Source organism: Solea solea, chromosome 18 (assembly GCF_958295425.1).
Source record: "Solea solea chromosome 18, fSolSol10.1, whole genome shotgun sequence".
Classification (NCBI taxonomy): domain Eukaryota; kingdom Metazoa; phylum Chordata; class Actinopteri; order Pleuronectiformes; family Soleidae; genus Solea; species Solea solea.
In genome coordinates this window covers 5,935,581-5,960,217 of record NC_081151.1, presented here as the reverse complement: position 1 = coordinate 5,960,217, position 24,637 = coordinate 5,935,581, and the positions used below count along the sequence as shown (strand labels likewise).

General features: G+C 40.4%; 3 protein-coding genes and 1 long non-coding RNA gene across 8 annotated transcripts in view; 2 read left to right on the top strand and 2 right to left on the bottom strand.

Annotated features, from left to right (window-relative positions):
- Nucleotides 1-6,318, top strand: part of uggt1 (UDP-glucose glycoprotein glucosyltransferase 1) — a 28,532-nt gene extending 22,214 nt beyond the window's left edge. For all 3 annotated transcript variants that reach the window (XM_058615308.1, XM_058615307.1, XM_058615309.1), the window contains 8 exons: nucleotides 115-219; nucleotides 342-426; nucleotides 1,737-1,919; nucleotides 2,645-2,805; nucleotides 3,125-3,239; nucleotides 4,359-4,475; nucleotides 4,921-5,092; nucleotides 5,488-6,318. In XM_058615308.1, the coding sequence (XP_058471291.1) occupies nucleotides 115-219; nucleotides 342-426; nucleotides 1,737-1,919; nucleotides 2,645-2,805; nucleotides 3,125-3,239; nucleotides 4,359-4,475; nucleotides 4,921-5,092; nucleotides 5,488-5,507 (958 nt within the window). In that variant the 3' untranslated portion in view covers nucleotides 5,508-6,318. The remainder of the gene's footprint in view (nucleotides 1-114; nucleotides 220-341; nucleotides 427-1,736; nucleotides 1,920-2,644; nucleotides 2,806-3,124; nucleotides 3,240-4,358; nucleotides 4,476-4,920; nucleotides 5,093-5,487) is intronic.
- Nucleotides 6,319-6,739: 421 nt separating this feature from the next.
- On the bottom strand, nucleotides 6,740-16,916 carry LOC131444717 (transcription factor Sp3-like). Of its 3 annotated transcripts, XR_009233766.1 has the most exons (9): nucleotides 16,333-16,916; nucleotides 14,556-14,786; nucleotides 13,338-13,913; nucleotides 12,529-12,717; nucleotides 11,675-11,879; nucleotides 11,391-11,580; nucleotides 10,859-11,055; nucleotides 8,615-9,590; nucleotides 6,740-8,507 (listed from the first exon to the last, which is right to left on the bottom strand). XR_009233766.1 is itself a non-coding variant. In XM_058615314.1 (8 exons), the coding sequence occupies exons 1-8, from the start codon at nucleotides 16,399-16,401 to the stop codon at nucleotides 9,343-9,345; spliced, it is 1,905 nt and encodes a 634-aa protein (XP_058471297.1). In that variant the 5' UTR covers nucleotides 16,402-16,916; the 3' UTR covers nucleotides 6,740-9,342. The 3 variants fall into 3 exon arrangements, 2 of the variants coding, with proteins under 2 accessions (XP_058471297.1, XP_058471299.1); XM_058615314.1 differs by having other exon boundaries at nucleotides 6,740-9,590; XM_058615316.1 differs by having other exon boundaries at nucleotides 6,740-9,590; nucleotides 16,757-16,916.
- Nucleotides 16,917-18,269: 1,353 nt separating this feature from the next.
- On the bottom strand, nucleotides 18,270-23,424 carry LOC131444718 (obg-like ATPase 1). Its single transcript, XM_058615317.1, has 11 exons — nucleotides 23,320-23,424; nucleotides 22,923-23,020; nucleotides 22,218-22,361; nucleotides 21,869-21,996; nucleotides 21,224-21,399; nucleotides 21,057-21,137; nucleotides 20,852-20,949; nucleotides 20,623-20,763; nucleotides 20,346-20,442; nucleotides 19,677-19,799; nucleotides 18,270-19,581 (listed from the first exon to the last, which is right to left on the bottom strand). The coding sequence occupies exons 2-11, from the start codon at nucleotides 23,018-23,020 to the stop codon at nucleotides 19,480-19,482; spliced, it is 1,188 nt and encodes a 395-aa protein (XP_058471300.1). The 5' UTR covers nucleotides 23,320-23,424; the 3' UTR covers nucleotides 18,270-19,479.
- The window catches only part of LOC131444719 (uncharacterized), a 12,053-nt gene continuing 10,745 nt past the window's right edge, over nucleotides 23,330-24,637 (top strand). Inside the window, exon 1 of the long non-coding RNA XR_009233767.1 lies at nucleotides 23,330-23,486. This is a non-coding gene — a long non-coding RNA (uncharacterized LOC131444719). The remainder of the gene's footprint in view (nucleotides 23,487-24,637) is intronic.

Below are 24,637 nucleotides of genomic sequence, written 5' to 3'. Positions count from 1 at the left end.
AGAAAATCTCTCTCATAAATGTATTTTGAGTTGAAAATAAAAGTTTTTTTTTCTTGTTTTTTTTTTTTTTTTTAAATGTGTAAAAATATGTTTATTTAGTCTTTTGTCTTTCAGAGGGTTTACAAGTGGAGGAAAGGTGGAGGAGCCAAAGCAGGAGAAAGACGATGTGATCAACATCTTCTCCGTGGCCTCGGGGCATCTGTACGAGAGGTTCCTCAGGTCAGTGTCGGAGATCAGAGGACGGGCACAAAGATCATCCATTCTTCTTCTTGTGTGAATAAAGAATGCATTGATTTTTACTCGTTTATCGCCAGTCTTTTGAAACATTTTCATTCTTTCAGAATCATGATGCTGTCAGTTCTGAAAAACACCAAGACTCCCGTCAAGTTCTGGTTCCTCAAGAACTACCTGTCCCCGGCATTCAAGGTAAGAATTTATCTTTTTTTTTTTTTCTTTTCATTGATTGTTTCTTTTAAAACTGTCTTTGGCGTCACACCATTGATTTGGTGATTTTCTATGATTGGCAGCAGCTTTTTCTTTACAAAGATGAGCTCTGAAAATCAACGTGAAAAATGCTGCAGACGAAAATCACCTGATAAATAAAATTGTAGCACTTCAGTGTTTTTTTTTTCAGCTCACAGTTTCATCCGTTGCCATCATTAATGTCTCATCTTTACCACTTTCGCTCTGGTTTTAGTTGTTAAGCCTGGTTATCCTCCACATATCATTGTTTTACTGCCTTTATATCCACTGTCTGTCACACTGTTACCTACAGGTGTCAGAAGATGTTGCAATTTCAAGGAATTCTTTGAATATTCTTTTATATTATGACACTTCAGAGAGTTTTTCTCCTTCTCAAACCACCTCCCGTGGCATTCACCAAAGAATCTTGGGGCCGGTTTAACGGTGGATAACGGTGTGATTAAAAATGAACAACACGACACTTCTGTGAATGTGTCGCTGTCATGTCAGCCTGCTAATTTTCAACTGCAGTCCTTTGATTAGATGAGAGCAGTTAAATGACTAAAGATGGTAGCTCAGCAATCATAAGTGCTTGTAGGATCCACTCAAGTTTGCCTGCTTTTATGAAGCAATAATCATCAATCAAACACTATCTATAGAACACATTTACAGCTAATCAAATGCAATTTAAGCTTCTCAAACGATGGACAAAATGAGTTTGAAATATCATAATGTGATGACAACTGTCTGTTAATTATGTTTTCTTGTGCTTTATCTCGTCAATTAATCAAATCAAATTTGTTCATCAACCATTTAACGTTCAGATTTACGAGACTAATACACACATAACTAAAAAAAATTAGGACATAAAAAGAGATGTAAACAAATCAGAATGAATTAAAAACGGAATGATTCTGCTTTGTGAACAAAACAATAAATTTGAGAACCAAACAAGTACTCAATTAATCAGGATTATGAAATAAGCATTAGTTGCAGCCCTTAACGTCGTGTGTACCATAACCACATCTGTTTTTTGCAAACCTGTGACGTCATGGATAAAAAATGCTCCCTAAATTGTGTTTTTGCATTGGTGTATTTACTGTAAGCATGTACAGTATATTCTGGTTTAGAGATTATTTTCATAATCAATTCATCGGTCAATTATTTTCTCGATGAATCGAGTAATCAATCGTTTGGTGCATAAGATGTCAGAAGTGCATCATTTAAAAGCCACTGACAGCAGCTGTGTTTGTGTGTGTGTGACCGTGTCACAGGAGTTCATCCCCTACATGGCAAAGGAATATGGCTTCCAGTACGAGCTGGTGCAGTACAAGTGGCCGCGCTGGCTACACCAGCAGACGGAGAAGCAGAGGATCATCTGGGGCTACAAGATCCTGTTCCTGGACGTGCTGTTTCCTCTCGCTGTTGACAAGTTCCTGTTTGTGGACGCAGACCAGGTGAGCTCACGTGTGTAGCTGCACAAACACTGTGCTGTGCAAATATTTGAAGGAACCCGTTCTCTTCACTGATGATAATTGGGGTGTTGGATTGTGTTTGATCCTTTAAACACTTTGGAATTTGCGATCAAATATTTACTTTTTACCCTTTGGTCTAACTGTGATCAGTCAGAGTTGGCCTACTTTTTAAATTAATCTTTAATATTTTTGTTTAACAGCAGTTTGAAGTGAAATTGAATTAAATGATGGTGTGTTCCAGTTGTTGTCAAATAGGACATAGGATTCTAAGGTGGCTGCCACTTGCTTCAACAGTAAAAACACTGCAGTACTTTTAGTTTTGGTTGCACTTCGTTTGTATTTGTTCCTCCTTTGGTTTAGATTTTATCTGAGGACATGTTGCTGTTTGTGTTCAAAATACTATGTACTGTGTTAATATTGACTTGTATTGCTAACCCTGGCAACTCGGGTGTTCCTTTTACATCTGAACATACAAATTCTAATCCATTTTAATCGTTTTTAGGAGATAAAAACAAGTATTTGCTGCTTTTATCATGTTTTCTGTTGATATTCTGTTCTTTTTACTTGAATTAGACATACGAAACACAATATGAAGATGACTTTCGCTGTTTTTTGTCTCTTTATAAACAAGTGAGAAAATATTGTGGTAGTCGGTGCCCTGAAGTGATCCATGTGTATCATTTACGCCTCGTCCTCTCCTCGGGCAGATTGTGCGAACAGACCTGAAGGATCTGCGTGACTTTGACCTGGAAGGAGCTCCGTACGGTTACACTCCGTTCTGCGAGAGTCGGAGAGAGATGGATGGCTATCGCTTCTGGAAGTCTGGCTACTGGGCGAGTCACCTCGCCGGACGCAAATATCACATCAGGTACAGACACTGTGGTCCGTCGGCTCTAGTTTAAAACACTCAAACACACACACACAGGCTTTACAGTCATTCTTTGTAGGAAACTAGATTTAAGTTCATTCATTTGGACAATCTAAACAAAGCTTTAGGTTAATGTCTAACCATAACATTAACCTAACCACAATTCAAGTCTTAGCCCTAAATTGGACCTACTGGTCCTAGCAATGTCAGTGTTTATCAGTGTTTATGCCAGACAAGGTCCTGAAGAGGTAACAAACACAAATACACACACACTGACCTTCAATTCATCTGTACTGTTATTGTCATTTGTCTCGTGCAGTGCCCTGTATGTGGTCGACCTCAAGAAATTCAGGAAAATAGCAGCAGGAGATCGACTCAGAGGACAATACCAGGGTCTCAGCCAAGATCCAAACAGCCTCTCCAATCTGGACCAGGTCTGTCTCTTCACTGTCTGTCCATATGTGCTCTTTTTAAATCAGTAAGGGTCTGAATTTAGGTCGTTTTCACACCTAATATTACGCTAAACTCGGGTCAATTGGGGGTTGACCCGCGACTCATTCAGCCGGTCCGAGTTTGCCTTCACACTGAAATGAACCAAACCTGCAAGGTCTTCTTCTTCTGTTCTTGTGGGTGCTTACTAGCAGTTGTGATATGTTTTCGTCTGACCATATTTCTATAAGAGCTTTTATCTTGCTGCATTTGGTTCTCTTTAAGTAAACTGAGACCTACGTTTTTAGGTGGACCAAAGTTTGCTTCTTTGATAGCAATAAACTTTATTTGTATAGCACCTTTCATACGAGGACGGCAGCTAAAAGTGCTTTACAATAAAAAGGAAATGCAACAATAAATTGCATTTCAATAAAATAAAGAAAAGAGTCTAAAGTCAAAATAGTAAAAACCCTTTTTTAACTTTGAAATAAAACAAAAGATGCAACTAAAACAATAAAATACACAAAAGTAGAAAAGAGTCAAGAGGTTAAAACCCTGTTTTAACTTTAAAATGCACTAAAAATGCAAATAAAACACAACACAGGAATAAAAAAGAGCTTGTTGAAGGCAAGAGTAAAAAGATAAGTTTTTATGTTTTATATATTAAATATCTAGTGAGTTGGCTTCCCTGATATCTAAGGGTAGTGTGTTCCCAGTTTTATTCACGTTCGGTTACACATTCACACCTCCCCAAACCAACTGGACTTTCCGAGCTGGTGTGAACGCGCCCTTAAAGACCAACCATGTCTGTCCTCGGAGCTAAGGTGATTCGACCAAGAGAAAAGTTCTCTGAGAATATTTCACAAAGACACAGACAGATTGATAGATAGCAAGCACACAAACCCCTGTCTGCACAATATTCTTGTACCAGTTAATGTCTGAAGAAAGAAATTGACGGTAATGAATCTCCAGCATTGAAGTGACACGTCCTGCTGTGATTCACATGAGAAACTATAATGAGACCATTATAAAAGTTCTGTGTAAAAATAGTAATCATTTCTGTTCCTGCTTCGCACATTGTCTCACTGTTCAACTGTTTTTTGTTTTTTTTTCCCATTGGTCAGGATCTGCCCAACAACATGATCCACCAGGTTCCCATCAAGTCTCTGCCTCAGGAGTGGCTGTGGTGCGAGACGTGGTGTGACGACAGCACCAAGAAAAGCGCCAAGACTATAGACTTGGTAAAAAATAAAACTCAAGGTGTTTGTGTTGGGAATAATATCAGGACAAATCCAGCTGCAGGAGGGAGAGATGGGACTTATTACAAGTGTAGTGTCTCTTAAAGACCACTAGAGGGCAGAGGGTGAGGGTTTTTTGAGCTTAAAGGGTGATTATGAGATGAAATGTATGTAATTATTACATCTTCTGTAAGTGAACATGTTGGATTTGTAGGGTAAGTTGTATTTTAAAGATCATTAAAATAAAGTTCCAACAGGGTTTTTTTTTTTTAATTAAGACTAAGTCACTGCAGGGTTTAGTCACAAACTTGTGGGAAAACCATTTTATTTCACTTGGCTACTGAAACACACACATTTACACTTAATCATTAAATGTACACAAGTATAACATGCATAAAACAGAGGCAGATCCTGTTCTCATCACCCGTTTCATTTCTCCTGATTTTAGTGTAACAACCCGATGACCAAGGAGCCAAAGCTGCAGGCAGCGGTGAGGATCGTGGCCGAGTGGTCTGATTATGACCAGGAGGTTAAACGTCTGCAGACCAGAGTCCAGAAAGCAGCAAACCACAGAACGCAGCAGCAGCAGCAGCAGCAGCAGGAGGAGGAGGAGGACACAGGTAATCACAATATATTTAAAGTGAGAGTGAGACACTGATTTTACCACAAGCTAGACAGACGCCGACACTCGCTCAAACAAAAACAGACACTGTCTCACTGTTAGATGGAAGAAAACACATGTTTGTGAACGGCTCTTATCTCCTGCACCAGAGTCCATAGAGAAAATACTCCTTTATGTTGTGATGTCAAATCCCACATTTCCTCTATGGACTTTGGTGCAAGGAGTGAGCCGTTTAAGCAGTGAACAGATTCTTGAGATATCCTGGACTTGAGCAGGTGACGGTCCTACAAACTCTCTTTAAAAAAAAACAACAAAAAAAACAAACCTGAGTATAATTGTGAGAAAAGTGTCCAGAAGTGTGTGATGTTTATCTTTGTTTTCTTTTGTTGTCAGATGCTCACACAGAGTTGTGAGGATCCAGCAGTAGCTGCAGTGAAGCGGTGAACTGGACTCTGTTTAAAGAGTCTGCTTCATGAAGACCAGCTTCTCTGGACCTGGTGACAGACTGACCGCTGACAGGTCTACACCAATCAAACGTTAGGGATTCTTTATTTTTCATCTTTCCTTTTATTAAAGTGTGAATGGACATTTCTATGGCCGTGCGTGTGTGTGTATGTGTGTGTGTACGTGTGTGTGAGAAAGTCTTTTTGTTCAGTGGATCCCACTCTTATTTTCTGGTATGTTTGCACTGATCGGGATTCTGCCCTGTGGTTAAAGGACTCTGGATCTCACTGCTGGTGAACTTGGGTTTCTGGTGGTGGTATTCGGGGTTTTTCTGCGAGGTAGATTTATAGGTTTGTACTTACTTGTACGTGTTGTGCTCTGTTGAAAGTTCGGGAAGTCGTGGATCATTTTGGCGGGTTTTCAAACCTTAAGGGAAAATTTGAACATTTCTAACAATTTATCTTGTGTGGAAAAATCACCTCAGATTGTCGTGGACATCGTGCCTCGTCTAAACTTTTCTATTTAATGTGGATGAGGACTTCATGTTCACACTCATCATCATCAGGCATGAAGATCCCAAATAAAACCTCTTGGCAGTTTTTTAAGGAACCTAAAAACAATCGCTTAGACTCTCAGGGTTTGAGGGTGAAGAGTTGTCATGATGTGTTTTTGAGTTGTTTTCTAGTTCTCAGTTAATGTCAGTGGGTTAGTTTTGGCCGACTGATCATTTTGTTCAGTAAAATCCCCCCCCCCCCCCCAATAAAGACGTGGTCCAGTGAATCGTCACAGTTTCATGTATTTTTCACTTAAATAATGTTGAGCTTTAACGTGTTTATTTCATTACAATGTCTGTACATGCAATACGAGCAGACACGAGGAGTGAGGATGACTTGTTTTAACTGTTGTGGTAAAGTAATGGATCCAAACTATTTTAGGATAGGTGATGATGGATTCATCCAGTATTATTTTATCAGTGTTTCCCCAAACCAAAAATCTTTTTATTTCTTTGTCGAATGGAAACAATAAAACCAGAAAATATTCACATTAAAGAAGCTGATGCTGTGAAGTCTCGAGTTAAAATAGTTTGAAGGGCTACAATTAATCAGTTTGAGTATTTTTCATAATTAACTGATTTTTTTAAGCTTCTGAAAAGAAATTATTAAAACTGATTGAAACACTGTAGAACAGACGAACACATGTCCCCTGTAAATGTTTCAGACTTTTATTGTGATTCATTTGAAAAAAATGTTTTACAAAAGGTAACATTCAATTTTTACACCAATTCTTTAAAAAACAAAAAATCACTTAAAATAAGTTTCTGATACATCAAATTCTGATAACTAGTTAATGGCTTCTATAAACAATGTGGAAAATAAGATAATATACATGTAAATGAATGCTACAAACGTAAAAGACAAACGTGGGGAAGGATTACATGAATTCAAAAATTAAACAAACAAAATGGGGGGAAAAAAATAATTAAAATACACACAAAACAATGGCATGATTGTTTTTCCTTTTGAGCGACATCTGGCCAGGAAACTTAATCCCACATCATCTGGTAACCGACTGGAATGTTCCATGACAAAAACGCCCCCCACCCTTTGGGGCTTGACAATTGGTTGCATCCGCGTTTGGGTTCTTCTCCACATGGCAACACTGTTGCGTGTTTCTGCTCCCGCAGCCGTGTGTGGGCGTGGCTTTTGATTTAGACGACACCCAGGTTGGCGAAAAGGACACGTGACAAAAAAAAATGACATACAATGCAAATTTACAACAAAAATATGCGAAAAGGAGACAAAAATGAAGACGCGTATAGATGTGGACGAGCACAGAGGACGGTGTGAGGACAGGTTCTGTTCACACGGACCACATGCTGGAAGAAGTTGCCCTTTTTTCCCCCCTCCGTCCTTCGAGGGGGGAAAACGTCAAATCAGTGACGGCGACACCACTGCCACGGTCCTTCTCTGCTGCTGCTTGAAACAACACGACATCACACCTGTGTCGCCGCCCTGCTGGATGTCAGTGATTGGAAGTTTGACATTTAAAAAAAAAAAAGCAACAAAAGAAAAACCAGTTTACTCACTTTCTTGCTGAGAACTAGATGAGAAACGTGTCAGTCTGTGTTCAAAAAGGTCACAGCGCGATGTGACGTAACAACAATGCACCCGACAGAACGAGCTGCGCAATTATTAACGGTGAAAATATCTAAATCACAATACGACCAAGTGCAAATCTCCAAAGCGACACTCTGAAATTATTTGATTAAGATAAAAGAAGAGGGAAAAATATGTGACAAAAACTGCAATTTTGTGTCCAGTGCTCACCGCCCAAAATAACTTGAAATTTAAATGTGTCAAACAAATCAGAATCAAAAAAATGACATGTAATCAGTCTTAATTTTTTTTTGTAGCTCAAGTGTTAAAAAAATAAAATAAACAACCACGTACCGGACTATTTCTTGGTAACGTCCTTGAAAGGTGAATACTACCCTTAAAAATACCCCTTTAAAACTGCCAATTGTTTTTTACCCCCACTTAAATTTCTTCTGAGTGGATTAAACAAACGCGACAAAAGCTGTCGGTGAAATATTTCAGTTAAAAATTTCATCTGTGAGTCTGACTTTTTAACCAATCAGGAGCCGGAACTCGGTGATTGAATGTCCCGCCCTCGACAAACAACATTGCAGCTTAAAAACGTAATGAGAGGCGGAGTCATTGCGTGAATTAAAGGTCCAGTTTGTATCATTTAGGAGCGGAAGTCGAATATACTACCCATAACTATGTTTGTATAAGAGTATAATCATTTAAAATAGGCCACCATCTTGTGCCGCCACGTTTCTATGGCAACCTTAACAGACAAAACAACCTCTGTAACTATGTTAACCTCATAAGCTGATGAGCTTGAAGGAAGGATGTTGTTGTGAACAACATCCTTCCTGGTATGTGCAGTCCTCAGTTTGGTGTAATCTGCAGTCTCACCATTAGATGTCACTAATTCCTACACACTGGACCTTTAATGCTATGCTAAGCTAAGATACCTGGTGGTTGCTGGCTGCGTATTTCAGTGTGCAAACCTGGCGGCGCTGTCACACACACACACACACACACTCTCTATCACGTAACCCTCAGCAAGAAAGCCAATAATCACATTTGACCACAAACAGTCCAACAACTCCTCTGAACGCTTAAAAAAAAAGGCATTTTGGAAAACGGGGTTGAGCGCGGACGGTTTTTGCGCTGCTTCAAACGGAGAGGTCGGTTTTAAACCCGAAACTCTCCCACAGACACGATTCAATGATCCCAGAGAGGTTCGCTCCTTCGTTTTTTTTTTTCTCCCCCCGAAAAACTCCCGAGACGTCGTTTTGTCGTCTGCGTTTTCACAAACAGTTACATCATCATCATCATCTGCAAAGCTTAAAAACACACATGCACCTCCAGCATTTTATACAAGAGTATGATACAAAATAAGGCATTTCATTGAGTTTGAGTATTCATGTTGTGTGTCGAGTGTTTTCTGTCTCTCTGTGTGTGTGTGTGTATGTGTATGTGTGTGTGTGTGACGTGTGTACATAGCAACCACATTTAATGTTTGTTTTTGCCCGCCTATAAAAAGACTGCAAAAAACAAACATAAAGTCATGATAACTCTTACTTAAAATATATATATTTGTCATATATATTTACGTATATATTCATTATGTAAAAAAAAGGAAGGGAGGGGGGAGGGAGGGGAAAAGCCCGAGAGTCCCTGTGATAGGCCAGTTCTCAAAAAAAAGACAAAAACCGAGGAGAAAAACAACGCCTCATTCCAAGACCTCACCCGGCGCCACGGTGACCAGCTGCAGAGGGATCTCCTGATTGCCTACGAGGTCGTTAGTGGTCTGGAGGATGAGCGTGGTGCCGTCGGCCGTGATGAGGGTGTCGGTGGTGGGCGGAGACGTGGCGACGGGAACCCCGCCTTTTTTATTCTGGTGAGTCTTTATGTGCTTGGCCAGGTGGTCGCTCCGCATGAACCTCTTGGAACATTCTGTGCACACAAACTTCTTCTCTCCTGCGACAAGAGGACGGGAAACAGACATTTAAATTTTAAAAAAAAGAAAAGAAAACACCACTCAGTTTGGCTGTGGAACACTTGACGTGTGTGTGTTTGCTGTAAGTAATGAGAAACTGCAGCACAAAGTGTGGGCCACAAAGTCTGTTTCACATCACTGGTGGTGACGTCATTACACAGTCTGACCACCAGAGAGCGCTGACGTGACAAAAGTCCAGTATGCCAGTGTTCTCTGTTAATGAGGCTTAAGTTAAAAAAGGAAAAAACACATGAATTTACCTTTTTAGCTTGAGTGTAACATAAAAATATTGTTGTTTCCATCAATGAAAGTATCTTAAAATGTGCAATTATACAACTATTTCAACTCCACTATATACTAGAGCCTGTGTGTTGCATTCAAAGGCTGTGATTATTATTTTTTTTTAAAAATCTTTGTTTTCTTTAAAGACCTTTCAATAATTGTGGATTTATTACTTTAACTACATTATTTACCTTGGTTTTACTGTTTTATTCCACTGCCCTATTGCTTTTGCTTTATTCTAAGGAAAGCACTTTGAGAAACTATTTTGAAAAGTGTGATACAGCTAACATTATTATCAGGGCTGCAGCTAACGATTATTTTCAAGACCGATCAATCGGTCAATTATATTCCACCGATTAATCGAGGACTTGTTTGGTCCCTGAAATGTCAGAAAACGTTGACTGGTGTTTCTCAAACCTGGAAAAGTCTTGTTTTTGCCCACAAAGCAAAATAATTCTTTGTTCTATGGAGCAAAGGAACCAGGAAACATTTAACATTTAAGAAGCATAAAATAAAATAAAAAAAACTTACAAAACACTACAATCGGTTTGACAAAACAGCTGATAAGTAATCGATTGCATCATATTATTATTATTTTTACTTTCTAATGAAACTGAGTTCAATATTTAACGCTGTTAAAGTCCTGCTGATTCCAACTCATATTTCACAGTGTAGTGAATGCAAATCACATTCCAAGTGTTAATACGCTGTCATCTTTAAGCACTAAACTAAAGGTCCCTGCTGATTAATGTTTTGATCAAAACTGCCTCACGTTGAGCGTTCAGATTTTTTAATTTCCTCACTTTACACGTTCATGCTCGACCCTCTTATCTCAGCGACAACAACATTTTGACAAATGTCTACAAGAAACAATGCAAATGTCATGGCGTCATAAAGTTTGTATCAAGTGAACAGTGAAACGGTGATGGACGTGAACAGAAAGACAACAGGGAGTCGAATGTCTCACCTGTGTGTGTCCTCCGGTGTCTCTGCAGCTCGTCGCTCCTGGTGAATCTCTTTCCGCAGAACATCCAGTTGCAGACGAACGGCCTCTCCCCGCTGTGCCAGCGCAGGTGAGCTCGGAGGTGGGACGTCTTGCCGTAAACCTTCCCGCAGCCGGCGATGTGACAGATGTGCTGCTTCTTCTTCCCCATGCCCGAACCTCTGCGACACAAACGGAGAAATGTGGAGTGAGCGGACGTTTCCAATCGTCCAGGTGGGAAAATTACAAGAGTGAGTGAATGGAACATTTAAACGTAAGGAAAGAAAGGGTAAAATGCCCAGGGCTGCAACGATTGAATTACTTATTAAATTATACGCAAATATTTCCTGGTTTCTTTATATATTAATATTAACAAATGAACATAAAGGATTATATAGGATATAGATTTCCATTACTGTTGTTTAACAAGTGATATTTCAGAAAGGTTCTGCAACTACAAAGGAATCTGATCCAATTTAAGATAACATTTTTATATGATACTGTTCATCTTGCTCACCTTCCTCCAGACTCCTTGCAGTTGGGGCAGGTGCAGGCTACTCTGCGGAGCCGCTTGCCTTCGCCGCTCGGCATGTCCATGTCCTCGTCCACCATCTGAACGCGCAGGTTGTTCAGGTCGCTTGGGTTCAGCGTGGAATCTCCACTCAGCTGCCACTCCTCAGAGTCTGGCTCCTCTTTTATGTGTATACCTGAAACACAATGAATGACGAGTGATGTGAGTTCTGTGTGTGTGTGTGAGAATGTTAAGTACATGCAGGTGGGGGGGGGGGGGGAGTAACGTACCAGCTGGACTGTTTGGATCGTCTCCGTGTGTGTACTGAACTCCACCTTGTGTTACAGAGTTGACTGTGACAGTCTGGAGGTTGGGTAGACTGACCTGGCCCGCCTGGCCCAAAGGGAGGGTCTGAACAGGGGCTAAGGTCAGCTGCTGGGCCTGACCCTGGCCTTGGGGCAACTGGAGCCCCTGGAGTGACTGGACACCTTGAACCTAGTGAGATAGAACCGATATATGCATAAAAACACTACACAATTCAAGACTTTTAAGACTGAAATTTAAGACCAATTTCACAATAAAGATGCAAATGTTATCTGGAGATCTGTCAGAGACCTGTGAGACATTTTTTTTTACTGTATTTGCCTTTTCCCACGTCATCCAGGTTAAAGCGACTGACGCATGAACAGCCAAGTAGCTTTTTGTTCAATTAAAAAATAGACGATTTTCAACTACAACTTTGGAAAAGAATCATAAGTTTATTCTTCCCATGATTTTTAAGACTTTTTAAAAAAGGTACAGTGTGAATCATTACATCATTTATGGGCTAAGTTGCCCGTTACGTCTCATCCTTCCCTTCCAACTGTGTTAGAGAACCTATGTAAGCCTCAAAATTCAGAATGTTTAGTTTGTCCATTGTGGGCTACTGTAAAAACATGTTGTCCTCCATAGAGCTGACCCACATCCTGATATAAATAAAAAAAGGCTCATTTGTGGTTGTATACTTGAGATTAAGTATGTTTATTTCTGACAAAAGAACATTTTCTCACCTACGTTATACACACTGGACCTTTAATACTAATTAAAGCCATGTTTATTCGATGAATTAATTCAATGCCTTTTAGGACTGAACCCTGGTTCTTACCTGGAAGGTCTGCCACTGGATCTGTCCTGTGGCGGACACCGTTTGGGCCTGGATGAGGAAGGTCCCAGGGTTGACCAGCTGCACGCTCTGCATGGTCTGACCAGCTGCATTCAGGTCCTGACCTTGACCCTGATTATCCCCGGACAGATGCAGGATGGGCTGTGAGATAGTGGTGTTGGCGGAGGACACCTGGAAGAAAAAACAAGGTTTGTTTTGTACAGTTGTGCGGTCTGTCAAGTCTTGGAATCAGACGGGTTAAACAGTGCCTTTGTCACAGTTGGAATATTTCCCACAGTTAAAGAAATTTGAGGTTGGAAATGTTCTAAAAGCTGGTTAAACTACAACATTTACAAATGCATTTGATCATGAGGGTTTTTTTTTTACAAAGTAAAACAAGTAAATTATGACTAATTATTGGAAAAATGTCTTCTATTATGGACTGGAAGGCAGTGACTCCCATGACTAAAGCTGTACATTCATTCATATTTTTAGATACTAGTGATAATATAATTGGGTTTGAACACTAGTAACAAAATAACACAGTAATTTTTTTATATTTTACCAAAGAAGCACAAGCAACTGAACGGGAACTTTTCTAAACGAAATGGAAAAAAAAAGGAAGGTATTTTTAAGTAGGAACTTAACAGTGAAAGTACGAACACATATTGGATACATCCAAATTATGGCACCGTCAAATGTCCACCTTCACTCATGGCTAGTTTTTATATATTTTATATACACAATCCTCCAGAACAACGAAAGGGCTCAGGCTTGACACACATGGCATCATATAGTCGGCGTGGGCTCACCTGGATTTGCTGCAGGTGGTTGTGAGAGTTGTAGTTCTCCGAGGAGGGGTCAGACACGCCAGCGGACACGGCCGTGGCTTGGGTCAGAACTCCAGTGCCGTCGATGGTGGCGGGGAGGTGGGAAGAGTTGGACGAGGTGGTGGTTGGCACGTAGAGCTCATGGTTGGCGCCGCTCACAGTCACCAGCGACTGCTTGCCAACGCCCTGACCTTGAGTGTCCAGCGTCTGTCCGCTCATGATCAGTTGGCCTTCGGGTGTTACCCCAGTTGCGATGGGGACTGTCTGCGCTCCTGTGAGCCCTAGTGACTCCAGGTCCACGCTGTTTATGGGGACGAATGTTATGTTGCCGGGCAGCCCTACGGGTACCGAGCTGGTGTACGTTGCCCCCCCAGTCAGCGAGACACCTTGGATTGACTGCACGTGCCCCGCCTGCGTCAGAAGGTCTGTGGTCGATGTTGTCCCGATGCTGCACTGGCTGCCGTCTTGGAGGAGGTGGATCTGACCCGTGCCGTCGTCCATTCCCTGTGTGGAGAATCCCGCAAGGGTCCCATCTGCATTTTGGATTTGGGGGATGACCTGGACAGAGGAGTGACAGCTATAAGTAAAATCACCAGCGGAAAAGTAAGCCTTTCCTATCTTTGGCAACAAGATCTCACTTCACCAGCGCTAAACAGTAACAGAAACCTCGGGAATCATCTTTAAAATCTCTTCTTAAACTCCCTTTTGTCACATGGTTTTTGTTGTTACATTTTACATTTAAATTTGTATGACAAATCATTTTAACACCTATTTATTGTAAAGCACCTTGTAATTATTTTGAAAGTTGTTATTATACAAATAGATGTGTTCATGTGTGCTGGGGTGAATGTGTCTATGTATGATCACAACTGATAGGTAGTAAACCAGTGCACTGCAGTAACACCACATAGGAATAGTTCAATAACAAAAATCATGTGGCGATCGGTGTTAATATTGTGTAGGTGGCTGCAGACATATAGACCCTGAGGAGTGTGAAAACAACGGCAATTCAAAAGGACATTTAATCTGCCCCGAGGACGTATTTGCGCTCAAACGTGCAAAAGAATGCGGCCATCTTTAAACCACAACAAGTGTGTTTGTTGTGATCCCAGAGTGCATACGGGACACATTGAATGCGTTGATCTTGTAATCAGATCAACCAGGGTGCTGGTTCTCCTTCTCCCTTTTTTTTTTTTTTACCTGATACTGAATGCCTGACACTCCGTTGGCTGCAGCCTCATTCCCAGACGCTGTAACATAAATGGGCTGGCTCTGAAGACTCCCGAGAGGAAGCACGTACTGCCCGTTGGACGTAACGATCCCCGAGTTTGGAATGTGAAGAACTCCCTGGTCGTCCTTCCCAGCTGAGACAGGTGTTAACACCTCCCATCGGTCTGAACCCGTTAGTTGAATGGCGGACATGTCGGTCGTCTGGGAAATAAAATGAACACAAGTTAAAAATTATCTCAAGTTTCAAATTAGATCACAGTAACGGGTGCAGAGACTGTGCCGATACATAAAAAGACAGAGGATATGTTCAGACTGCAGGTAAATCAGACTTTTACTCTCCAATCAGATATATTTCTGTCTGCACTGTAAACTGCGAGTGTTCCGGTCAGATTTGTGTCCGTAACTAACCCATGTTTGTGGTGCAGCTTTTTACCACAGATGCAGAAACAATTTACATGACAAGTTGAGTTTTTCTGGTGCGACAGAGTAGACTAGTATATCCTGAAATGTTCCATAATGTGGTCAAATCGCGCTTTGGTGTGCAGCGAAGGGTGTCATCACATTGTCAAATTACATTTAACCACCTCCAAATGTGGTATAAATCCAATTTGGGGGAAAAAAACGTTTCCATTTCTGTTTTTGTCCATACTTCAAACAAACCCTAAAATAAGTGACATGAAATCTAAATACAGAAAAAAACCTAGAAAGAAACAAAGAAGTCTGTGGCTGTGGCCATGGGGGCATCACTAAGATGGACGACAAACCAGGCACAATCTAAACACAATCACCAACTTAGAGAGAAGAGAATGGCTCAGAAATAGTTTGAGATTTGGCACGGGGTGATTTAAAACTAATTCATGTCAGCATTATCCAGACCAAGAAGAATCGAGAGTCACATCGTCGTAGAGATAATTCCAAAAATGTGCTTTCAATTAGTTCTTTCTTTGTAAATGGAAACAGACAGAGAGATTTGTCAAAACTCTGTCTGCATTGTCAACATTTAGTTACACATGCGGAGGAAACGGATAAATTAATGGAATAATGATGTGACACAAAAACATGTTACTACTGATCCATATTTTAAAGTGAAGATTTTAAAAGAGAAGGTCATAATAAATCACCAAGACGCCATGTTCCAGATTCACAATCATCACAATAACCAAAAATGACCATTACCAACTTATTCTGAGAAGAAGAGGCTCCCCTTTGTGACACTTCAAAATAAAACCACTAGGACTGTATGTAGGCGAGCCATGCAGCATTCCCAAGTCACTCAACATGAAATTTAAACGATTTCTCACATTCACTTTTATCTTGATAATGTCAATTCACCACGATCACATACCGTGAACGCCTTATGACACAATCATATCGTGATCTGCCCCCATACCTATACGAGAGCAGGGAGTGGGGGATGGGTGGCTACTACAACAGAATTGAACGCCACTGTTTACTGTGATTATGGAGGCAATCCGTGCTACAATGGCACACCTCTGCATCCTCCAACCCCAAGGTACAGCGGCTATCTTCCAGCGAGCCGACCCAAGTGACTGACTTCAGTGTCCTACCCACTATGGGCGGGTTTTACAGGGGTAAAGTGGGTGGCCGTTATTGAGGGGAACACAGGAAGTGTACGGCTTTCACCCCATGCCATCAAAAATTTAAAACGTGTGAACTTCATGCTCTCAAAAACACAACAGGGCAGTCGAAGGCGAGCGACAAAGACGAGCTAGAAAATGTCGGATACCTGTGTTTCCGCGGCGCCGCCGGGTTGCAGGAACTCGCTTTGACTGCTGTCCACGTCCGCGGACGCCATTTCTCCTTGTTTCAGCGGCTGCTCTAGCGCTAGCAGGGAGAGAGGGGGAAACTCGGCAAAACTCTGTAATCTTCAACTCCTAGCAGCCAGAAAATCCCGCAAAGCATCCCCACCCTCCAGTCCAAAAGAAGCCAACTGCGAAACTCAACTTTGCAGCGGGGGTTCCGGGGCGATTTCGGCCCAGATCGACTGTTTACTTTGTCAACTCCGTGGCTAGCCCGCTAGCTCGGTTAGCTAACCATGTCTAGCTAGTTAGCATCGGAGCGAAAGATAAAAAAGACGCAGCTCGTTTCGCTGTTTTCCGGACAAACTCACCGATTAGTTGCACACCTCGATGCGCTAAATGTATACGTACCAGTCATATCGTGAGTGCTAGTAAGCGGGAGGATTATCTGATCTAGTAAACTCCGAACATGATTGTTTTATCAAAGGCGGGCTAGTGTTGATCGGTGAATTCGGGTCGATTTTTTTCTATTTTGATTGACGGTGCGGGAAACACAAAAAGGTGGGACCAACACGGTCAGTCGACCAATTTGCATCGCATTACAGGACGTCCCGCCCTTCTTCTCTAGTGTGACTGGCTGAGTGTGATGTACAGCGACACGTCATTGGATAACCAGCACGCCAATCATTATTTGTATAAGACGTGTGTTTCCTGTTTGTTGTTGAGAGAAGGAATGCAGTCGTTAAGAGTTTGAGTGCAGACAGTTGTAAAACAGGGGTTTCTCTGTCGAAACTAATCGCATAACTAACCGTAGAAGAATAAAAATAAACGTATTAACCACGTTTTGCCATTCCTTTGCACATTGGTGGGATTCTTTTTGCCAAAACAGGCCCGTTTTTTTAAGTTATGGTTACTTTATGTTTGCCAGCTGGTTTCCATTATACTACCATTGAAAATCATCACAGCTGTTACAGTCAAATCCAAACTTTTCCATCACTAATGAAAAATAGGTTCAAGTACAAGCTACATCAGCAGCAGCTACTTTGTCTGAACTCATTGTTATTAAACAACAAAAAAGCAGCTCTTTTAGTAGATAAACTCTCCCTCTCAATGGTCCACTTACTCTCTTTTCGTTCTTAATTACAATCACATGTACACACACATATCAACAGATTAGGCATATGCTGAATAATTCAGTGTTTGAACATACAACCACGGTCACATGAACAGAGATTAGTCAATGGTGTGTGCATTCATTACAAGTAGACCTAGAGGATGTGAGCGAATTTAGAAGTTATTTTACAAAGGGAATTGTATGGAGCATGAGAGAACCACTACACCTTATCGCTTTTAAATTGTAATCTTAAACTTGTTAAATGGTGCATTTATGAACTGACACACAGTGACTCTGGCATAATGTAAACTTTATTTCTGTAGAACAAGAAATGCAGACTGAATTTTGGCGTTTAAATTTAGATACCTTCGAAAACAAGGTGAACCAAAGTTCTCAGTAGTCTTTTTTTAATCAAGTCCAGAAAAGATTCTGAAATATTTTAATAATAGGTAGACACAAGAGGAAGGAATTGCAATGCCCCAAAAATAACGCTATTATATTGAATTTATATGACAAATGCACTTTATGAATGCTTTAAAGCTTTAGAGCGTAATTTATACTGTACAAAAATGAGTTTACACAATGCCGATTAAGCATAATCAGCTCAAATTTAAAATTAAGAAATTATAGGTTCTATTTGAGGCACAGGGCCAAGTCTTGGAGCTAGTCAAACTGTGTTTTCTTGACAGAAGTTACACACTGAAGCTTTAATCTGTTTGAAACTGCTTCACACCAAGTTCAGTAAAGCAGAATTCAAAATGCAACATTAGTTTTTCCCCAATTCCAAGTCAAAATAAGAAATACACAAAGTAATGACAGAGGTTTGTCTCCATTTATTGACATGCATATCAATGAGATTGTTAGTTATTAGACCTGCAGTAACATCTTTCAAGCTTTCTTCATAAAGAGGGCCGAGCTTCTGCTTCTGCAAATTTGGCATGTTATTTGGAAAGGTGAAGGTAAATTCTCTGGAAAATAAAGACAATCACACTGTGAAGGTACTGAGAACAGGTGAAACCAGATGTAGTCCAGACGATGGAAAGCTTTTCTCTTGTAGCGCTCCAGAATTCACAAAGAAGAATTGTCTCATAAAGCAGGATAGAGTTCATAACGTGAAGAGTCCTTTTTTTCCACAAGCCCCAAATAGTCAATAAAAGCAGCTGTATAATTTTTATGTATGACAACATCCTCTGTTCAAGGGTTGGCACCGTCAGGGATGCCTGCATTGGTCTGTCTAAAATAGCTCTTCTGCTCAGAATACAGCCCGACACTGCGCCTGAAGGCAACACGGTGATGGATTTCTCTCTCTTATGAAGTAAACTCTCTGGCCATCAAATTATGAAGTTAGAATTTTTTGTTATTTTCTTGTTTCAAGTGATACAACTTTGTTAATCTAGGGAAGATCAACTAACGGGGAAACTATGAAAAGTTCCAAGTACCAAATCAGAATAGGGTCGTTTTTGTTAACTCTGACAAGGAAACTACTACACTGTTTATTAATGATGATAACACACTAATTTAAAGACTCATTAGGATCATAGAGGCAAGTGTCGACTTTAAGATAAGGTTTCGTCGCTCAAAGGTTTCATTTATATTTATCTTTAAGACCACATTTGATTCCTCTAAGTATCTTAAAGCTTTAAATGATGAAAAATAACACTTATTAAACTGGGGATGCTTTGCTACATTCAGAGCTTTAATCAAGTAAGCAATTTAAATTCAGCTTCAGGCTTCTAATCTGATTTCCAGTAAAACACTAAGTTGATATTTTTAACTAAACTTATTTGTTGCTTCTTTTTCCAAAATATTTGACTGGCTGTGCAGTTTCAAAAGCTGCTCACATTTGTTGACATAGGAATTAATGTTGTATAAAAAAAATGTTAACTCTCCAGATATTCTGGTCCAGGCTCTTGTTGATCCTCTGAATTTACGAGAGAAAAATGAAAACCAGCAGACAGTGTAGCTCTCTGCAGTACCGAGCAGTATTCTGAGCTCTCCCTCTGGTGATTGTGTCATCTCATTATTTCTTTTTGGGGGCGTTGGGTGTGTTGAATTTGAAAAAGATGATGTCCCCGTCTTCCACGATGTAGTTCCTGCCCAGTTGTCTGTATTTGCCCACAGCCTGGGGGAAAAAAAAGATGGTAAACATCAGAGGAAATTGATTCAACAAGATTGTTCTATTTAGTAAAGGCAGTTGTCGCTTGCACAAATACACACCTTGACTGCATTCTCACTGCCCTCCTCTTTGAAGTCGCTGTACTTCATCACCTCAGCCATGATGAAGCCTTTCTCAAAGTCAGTGTGAATCTTTCCTGCAGCCTGAGGAGCCCTTGAACCTTTCTGTTGAAACAGAACAGGATGGTGTTAAGACATCAGCGCACTGTCTCCTAGAGAAACCTTTAACAGAAAGGACTACAAATGATTAGGGCTGGGTATAGCTACTGATTTCCTGAATCAATTTGATTCCAATTCACAAGATTCCAAATCCAGTTTAGAGATATTTCAGTTTTCATACCTATTTTACTTGTGGAGTTTACAAAGTGCAACTCTACTGTAAATAGAGGATAATTCTTAAAAAATAAACCTTAAAAATCCATCCTAGAATTGCATCAGGCTGTCTGAAGTAATTATTAATCAGATTTGATCTTTCAAATGAAGATAGATGTGAAATGGAAAATGTTTTTTTAAGCCATTTATTTTAAATTTATAGCAAACAGTAGGCTATTACCCCAATATTCTGCCCATGACACGAAGAAGTACTTCACATTCTGTCTTTAAACTTTAAATGTCCGTATCGCAGAACTGGGCAGGCAAATGTGAAAAAAGGAAAACTGGCCCAAAAAAACACGAGGCAGGTCAAATAAATTTTTGTATCACATGACTTACCCTAATGGTCCAAGCTCGCACCTCATCTGGGCCCGCTGTGAAGAAATATTCCAGCTGCAGCGCTGCATAGCCGGTCTTTATTATTTTGGTCAGAACACTTAAATAAACACAGAAAAAGCAAAATGATTTTTGACGTTTCATAAAAAAAACCAAAAATACATCAATAAAATGACCGATATGAATCCAAGACATTACAGTCTGGAAAATGTGGATAATCAACATTAAAAAAAGACTAATCAAACGGTTTAAACTTTTTTCTGAACCTTTTTTGTCTCACCTCTGGGTCTTCTGCTCCTCACAGAACTTATTCCTCTCCTCTTCCTCCATTTCCTGCAGCTTGGACTCCACCGCTCCACTCAGAGGAATCACCAGCGCACCAGGGTCATGAGCATCGACCCACTCCTTGATTTTTGCCAGCCTGCAGAAGTGGTGAGCTTTATGAATCCTTTTATGAATTCATCTCAATGTAGGGAACACATGAATAATGTATGGGATGTGTAGCCTACCACTTGTTCTTTTTTCTGATGTAATCCTTTTCCGAGAGATTCACCAGATAGATCATGGGCTTGGACGTCAGTAAAAGGTGTTTATTCAACACTTCAATCTGAGAAAAGGAATCAAAAACGTACAGATCATAATTTTGCAATCAATAGTTTTGTTTTTAGGATATTTCACAGCTCAGACACATTTAATCCCAAACACTCGAAATACCTCTTTTTCGTTCCAATCATGGCAAAATCTGATGTGTTTCTTCTCCTCTACCACCCAGTTATGTATCTTCAACATGATGTCCTGGAGCAAGAAGCAGCAGGTGAGGTTGTTGATAAAAATATGCAAACAAAAACACGATGATGCTCATGCCAACCAACTTTACTTACATATTCAGGTTTCAGTTTTTTGTCGCTTCCCCTGACGGCGGTTTTCTCCAGTTTGTCAATAATTGGAGCAATCAGTTCCTCGTCTTTTAGCCGCAGTTCCTCGTGGATGATTTCAATGTCTCTCACCGGGTCTACGTTACCCTCCACGTGGACAATGTCCTCATCATCAAATGCACCTACCAAACGAACATTGACAGATGCAGCCAGGCTGTTACAGAGATTTACACATTTTGAAGTCTGGCAACCGCCCACTACTGTGGATGTTGAATTCTTCTCATTAGCAAAATCTGCATTTTAGTCATTTCTAATTAAGCAAACACTTCCTGAAGCGTTCAATAAGAGAACTGATCTAACCTTTGTGCACACACGCTTTCCCTTTTCAAAATGTAACAAAACAAGCCAAAATTGTCAAAAATACAAACATATTACAACTAATACTGCCTTTCAATATTTGACAATTGGAAAAAGCATGTCAGAACCAAATTACACACTCAGCCATAAGACTGTCTGGCTGAGTAGACCCGTCTATCCCCCCTTTAAAAAGTGCAGCACTCTAAATGCCTGCCCCGTTTCAGCTGTCAACTCTAACCCTTCACACAGTTGCTGTTACCCAGCAGCTGCAGCGTGAAGCAAATGACAACTCACGGGTCATGTGGAAAATGGCATCACAGGCACTGATGTGGGAGAGGAAGTTATTTCCAAGTCCCTGTCCTGCGTGAGCTCCCTTCACCAGACCAGCGATGTCCACAACATTTAGGAAGGCAGGGACTTTACTGTAAACACACAAAGAAAAAAGAAAAGACTAGATTGTTAATGAGATGCATAATGGCTTTGACCAGACTTTGGTATTCAAATTTATCTGAGATCTGATTACACATGGACAGCACTAAATATGACTGTTAAAAACCCGATTCAGGACGGACGTTAAACAAACAAAACCCACAACACACTGTCGTTGTCACATCTTCTCACCGATTCTATCGATTCTACACACCTGGCTGGTTTGTGGTACTGGCAGAGGAAGTCAAAGCGCTCATCGGGAACAGGTACCCTGCTCTCGTTTGGGTCGATGGTGCAGAATGGGAAGTTCTCTGCCGCTGCTTGACTTTTGGTCAGCACGTTGAAAAAAGTAGATTTCCTGTAACATATAAGGACTTTGCTTTGGTATTTTGTGACAATAAATTAAGTTGTAAAGATTAAAGACTATGGATCATCAAATCAAAATGAATGCAGGTTACAAATCATTAGAAAATCTATGAATAGGCATGTCTGTAATATTACGGTAGGTAATATAAACAAGAGATATTTTTTATAATGTAATGCACATGAAAGTTTAAAGAAATTAAAAAAAACCAACACACATTTTTTCAAGCAAGACATTGAAATACAACACAATACATGGGATTCATTTCAACAGTGTTGAACCACATTGGACTTTTTGCCAATATCTGATATGCTAATATATTGAGAGTGCTTGGGCCGATAACCCATACTGATATACAGTGTATATTGTGTCAATAATATAAAAAAACAAATCAGCGTAAAAGAGTGAGCACAACAAAAGATGCTTTTCAGTAAAATGTAATTATGTGTTTTTAAATTGAACATTTCCTGAAGTGAAGAATAATAGAAAAAAATAAATAAATAAGAGTATAATGATTATTAGACCAGGTATATATACACACACACAGGTACGTACCCGACATTAGGTAATCCCACTATTCCAATTTTCAGAGATGTGCCGAATCGTCCAATCAGTGGAGCCTCTTTGGGTGCTTCTCCCTTCTTTGGAGCCATCTGCAAGAGACACAACCATGACACGCACGTCAAAAACACGCCATCACAGTCGGGGTAATGTGACAACCATCACCGGGCTCTCTATTTTTTTTTTTTGTTGACGAGGCAGCGCCACTAAAAACGTGTTCAGTCCTATGCTCATTCAAACACAGCATGCTAGCGTTAAGCTAGCGGCTAACAGGAATCCCATTTGGTTGTTAGCAAGAAGGTTTCACCGAACACAGAGTCCTGACTGTATTTTACAACTCAGTGCAAACATCTGGGAAGTCATAAGGCTATATAACCCACTGATGCAGTACCTGTGTGTTATTCCTTAGCCCGTGGTCTACGTGGAGTTTGGGGTTGTGATATCGCCACACTAGCCGCCCCGCTGGAAAGACAGGCTGAACAACACTGCGCAGGTGCGTGAGTTTACTTCCGCGTTCTCTGATTGGTCGGAAGGATAAACTGAAACGTCACGCTAGAGGTAAGTTCAATGCAAACAGTATTACTTTGATTTTAGGTTTTTATTGTGTTGTAATTTTTACATTTTGGGTGAATTACATTTTCAATGAGTATTATGTTATACATGCAGACGTTATTAAAGTCCCCATTCGTCGATTTACTCGGTTTAGTATGGGATATTACGCCCTCGCGTGGCCCAACTGAAAACTACTGCTTCTTCTTCTTGGTTTTATTTGGTAGATCCACGTGAGTTTTAACATATGTTCTACACTAGATGGCGCAGTCTACTAAGAACTCACCTTGTAAAGCAAACGGAGCACCATGGATAGCAACATATGATTTAATCTTACTGAAATTGGAGTCATTTTTAATTATTAGTTAATTCTCATTCTGGCATTTTAGTGCACATTAAGAATTTCTTTGCAAGACGGACTAAAGTTATTTTAACACACACAAAGCCTGTGTAGTTAAAGGCTGCTGCTTTTATTTGCTTTTCACAGCCAGGTAATTAACACAGGCCATTATAAAATGGCCAACACCCAGTAAGAGACTGACAGATGCACAGCAAGGAGGTGACTGTGCTTTACTCTTAGTAAACCTACTACACATGTTCATGCAATCATTAATAATAGGCACAAAGCCTCCTGAGAAGATGCACACTGCGGGGCAGATAAAATAGGACAATATCAATATTGCACAAGTAAAGGGATGTGTTGCAGAGAGTGTGACTCACATCCAGACTTTCATATTTATGAACAACAAGTTAAGAGGTCCAGCTTTTGTGTCCGATGTGAAAAAAGAATTGGGGGCAGCATCTCGCTTTGACTCCTGAAATCAGGTCTCTCAAATCTGGGGCACATATCCGTAATTAGAAGTTGCTTGTCACTTCTTTCCTCACTTTCCCCCAGGCAAGATTCTATCAAGAAATATACACTACCTTCTGGTATTTATAGTGCAGCTTACTTGGTGAGCGTAGTGGATATACTGTATGTAGGCAAGGATCACAAATGTGGCGTCTTCTGTGGCTGCATTTAAACATTTGCATGATTTACCTGGACGGAGCCAGAATTTGGACAAAAGCTGTGTACAGGTATCCACCAGCAAGATGTGGAGCAGTTCCCTAGATGCAGAGCAAGGACACAGGGAAGTAAAACTATAGGACAGCAAAGACCA

Bases quoted from the DNA above. Each gene is read 5' to 3' on its own strand.
- LOC131444717 (XM_058615314.1), bottom strand. From the start codon at position 16,401: ATGGCGTCCGCGGACGTGGACAGCAGTCAAAGCGAGTTCCTGCAACCC. The intron at 13,914-14,555 runs GTAAAAAAAAAA...TCCTCTGTCCAG, and splicing joins TGTCAGGCATTCAGTATCAG to GTCATCCCCCAAATCCAAAA. The intron at 11,581-11,674 runs GTACGTTACTCC...ATTGTGTTTCAG, and splicing joins CGATCCAAACAGTCCAGCTG to GTATACACATAAAAGAGGAG.
- LOC131444718 (XM_058615317.1), bottom strand. From the start codon at position 23,020: ATGGCTCCAAAGAAGGGAGAAGCACCCAAAGAGGCTCCACTGATTGGA. The intron at 21,997-22,217 runs GTGTGTAGAATC...GTGTGTTTACAG, and splicing joins CAGTACCACAAACCAGCCAG to TAAAGTCCCTGCCTTCCTAA. The intron at 21,138-21,223 runs GTAAGTAAAGTT...TTCTTGCTCCAG, and splicing joins AAAAACTGAAACCTGAATAT to GACATCATGTTGAAGATACA.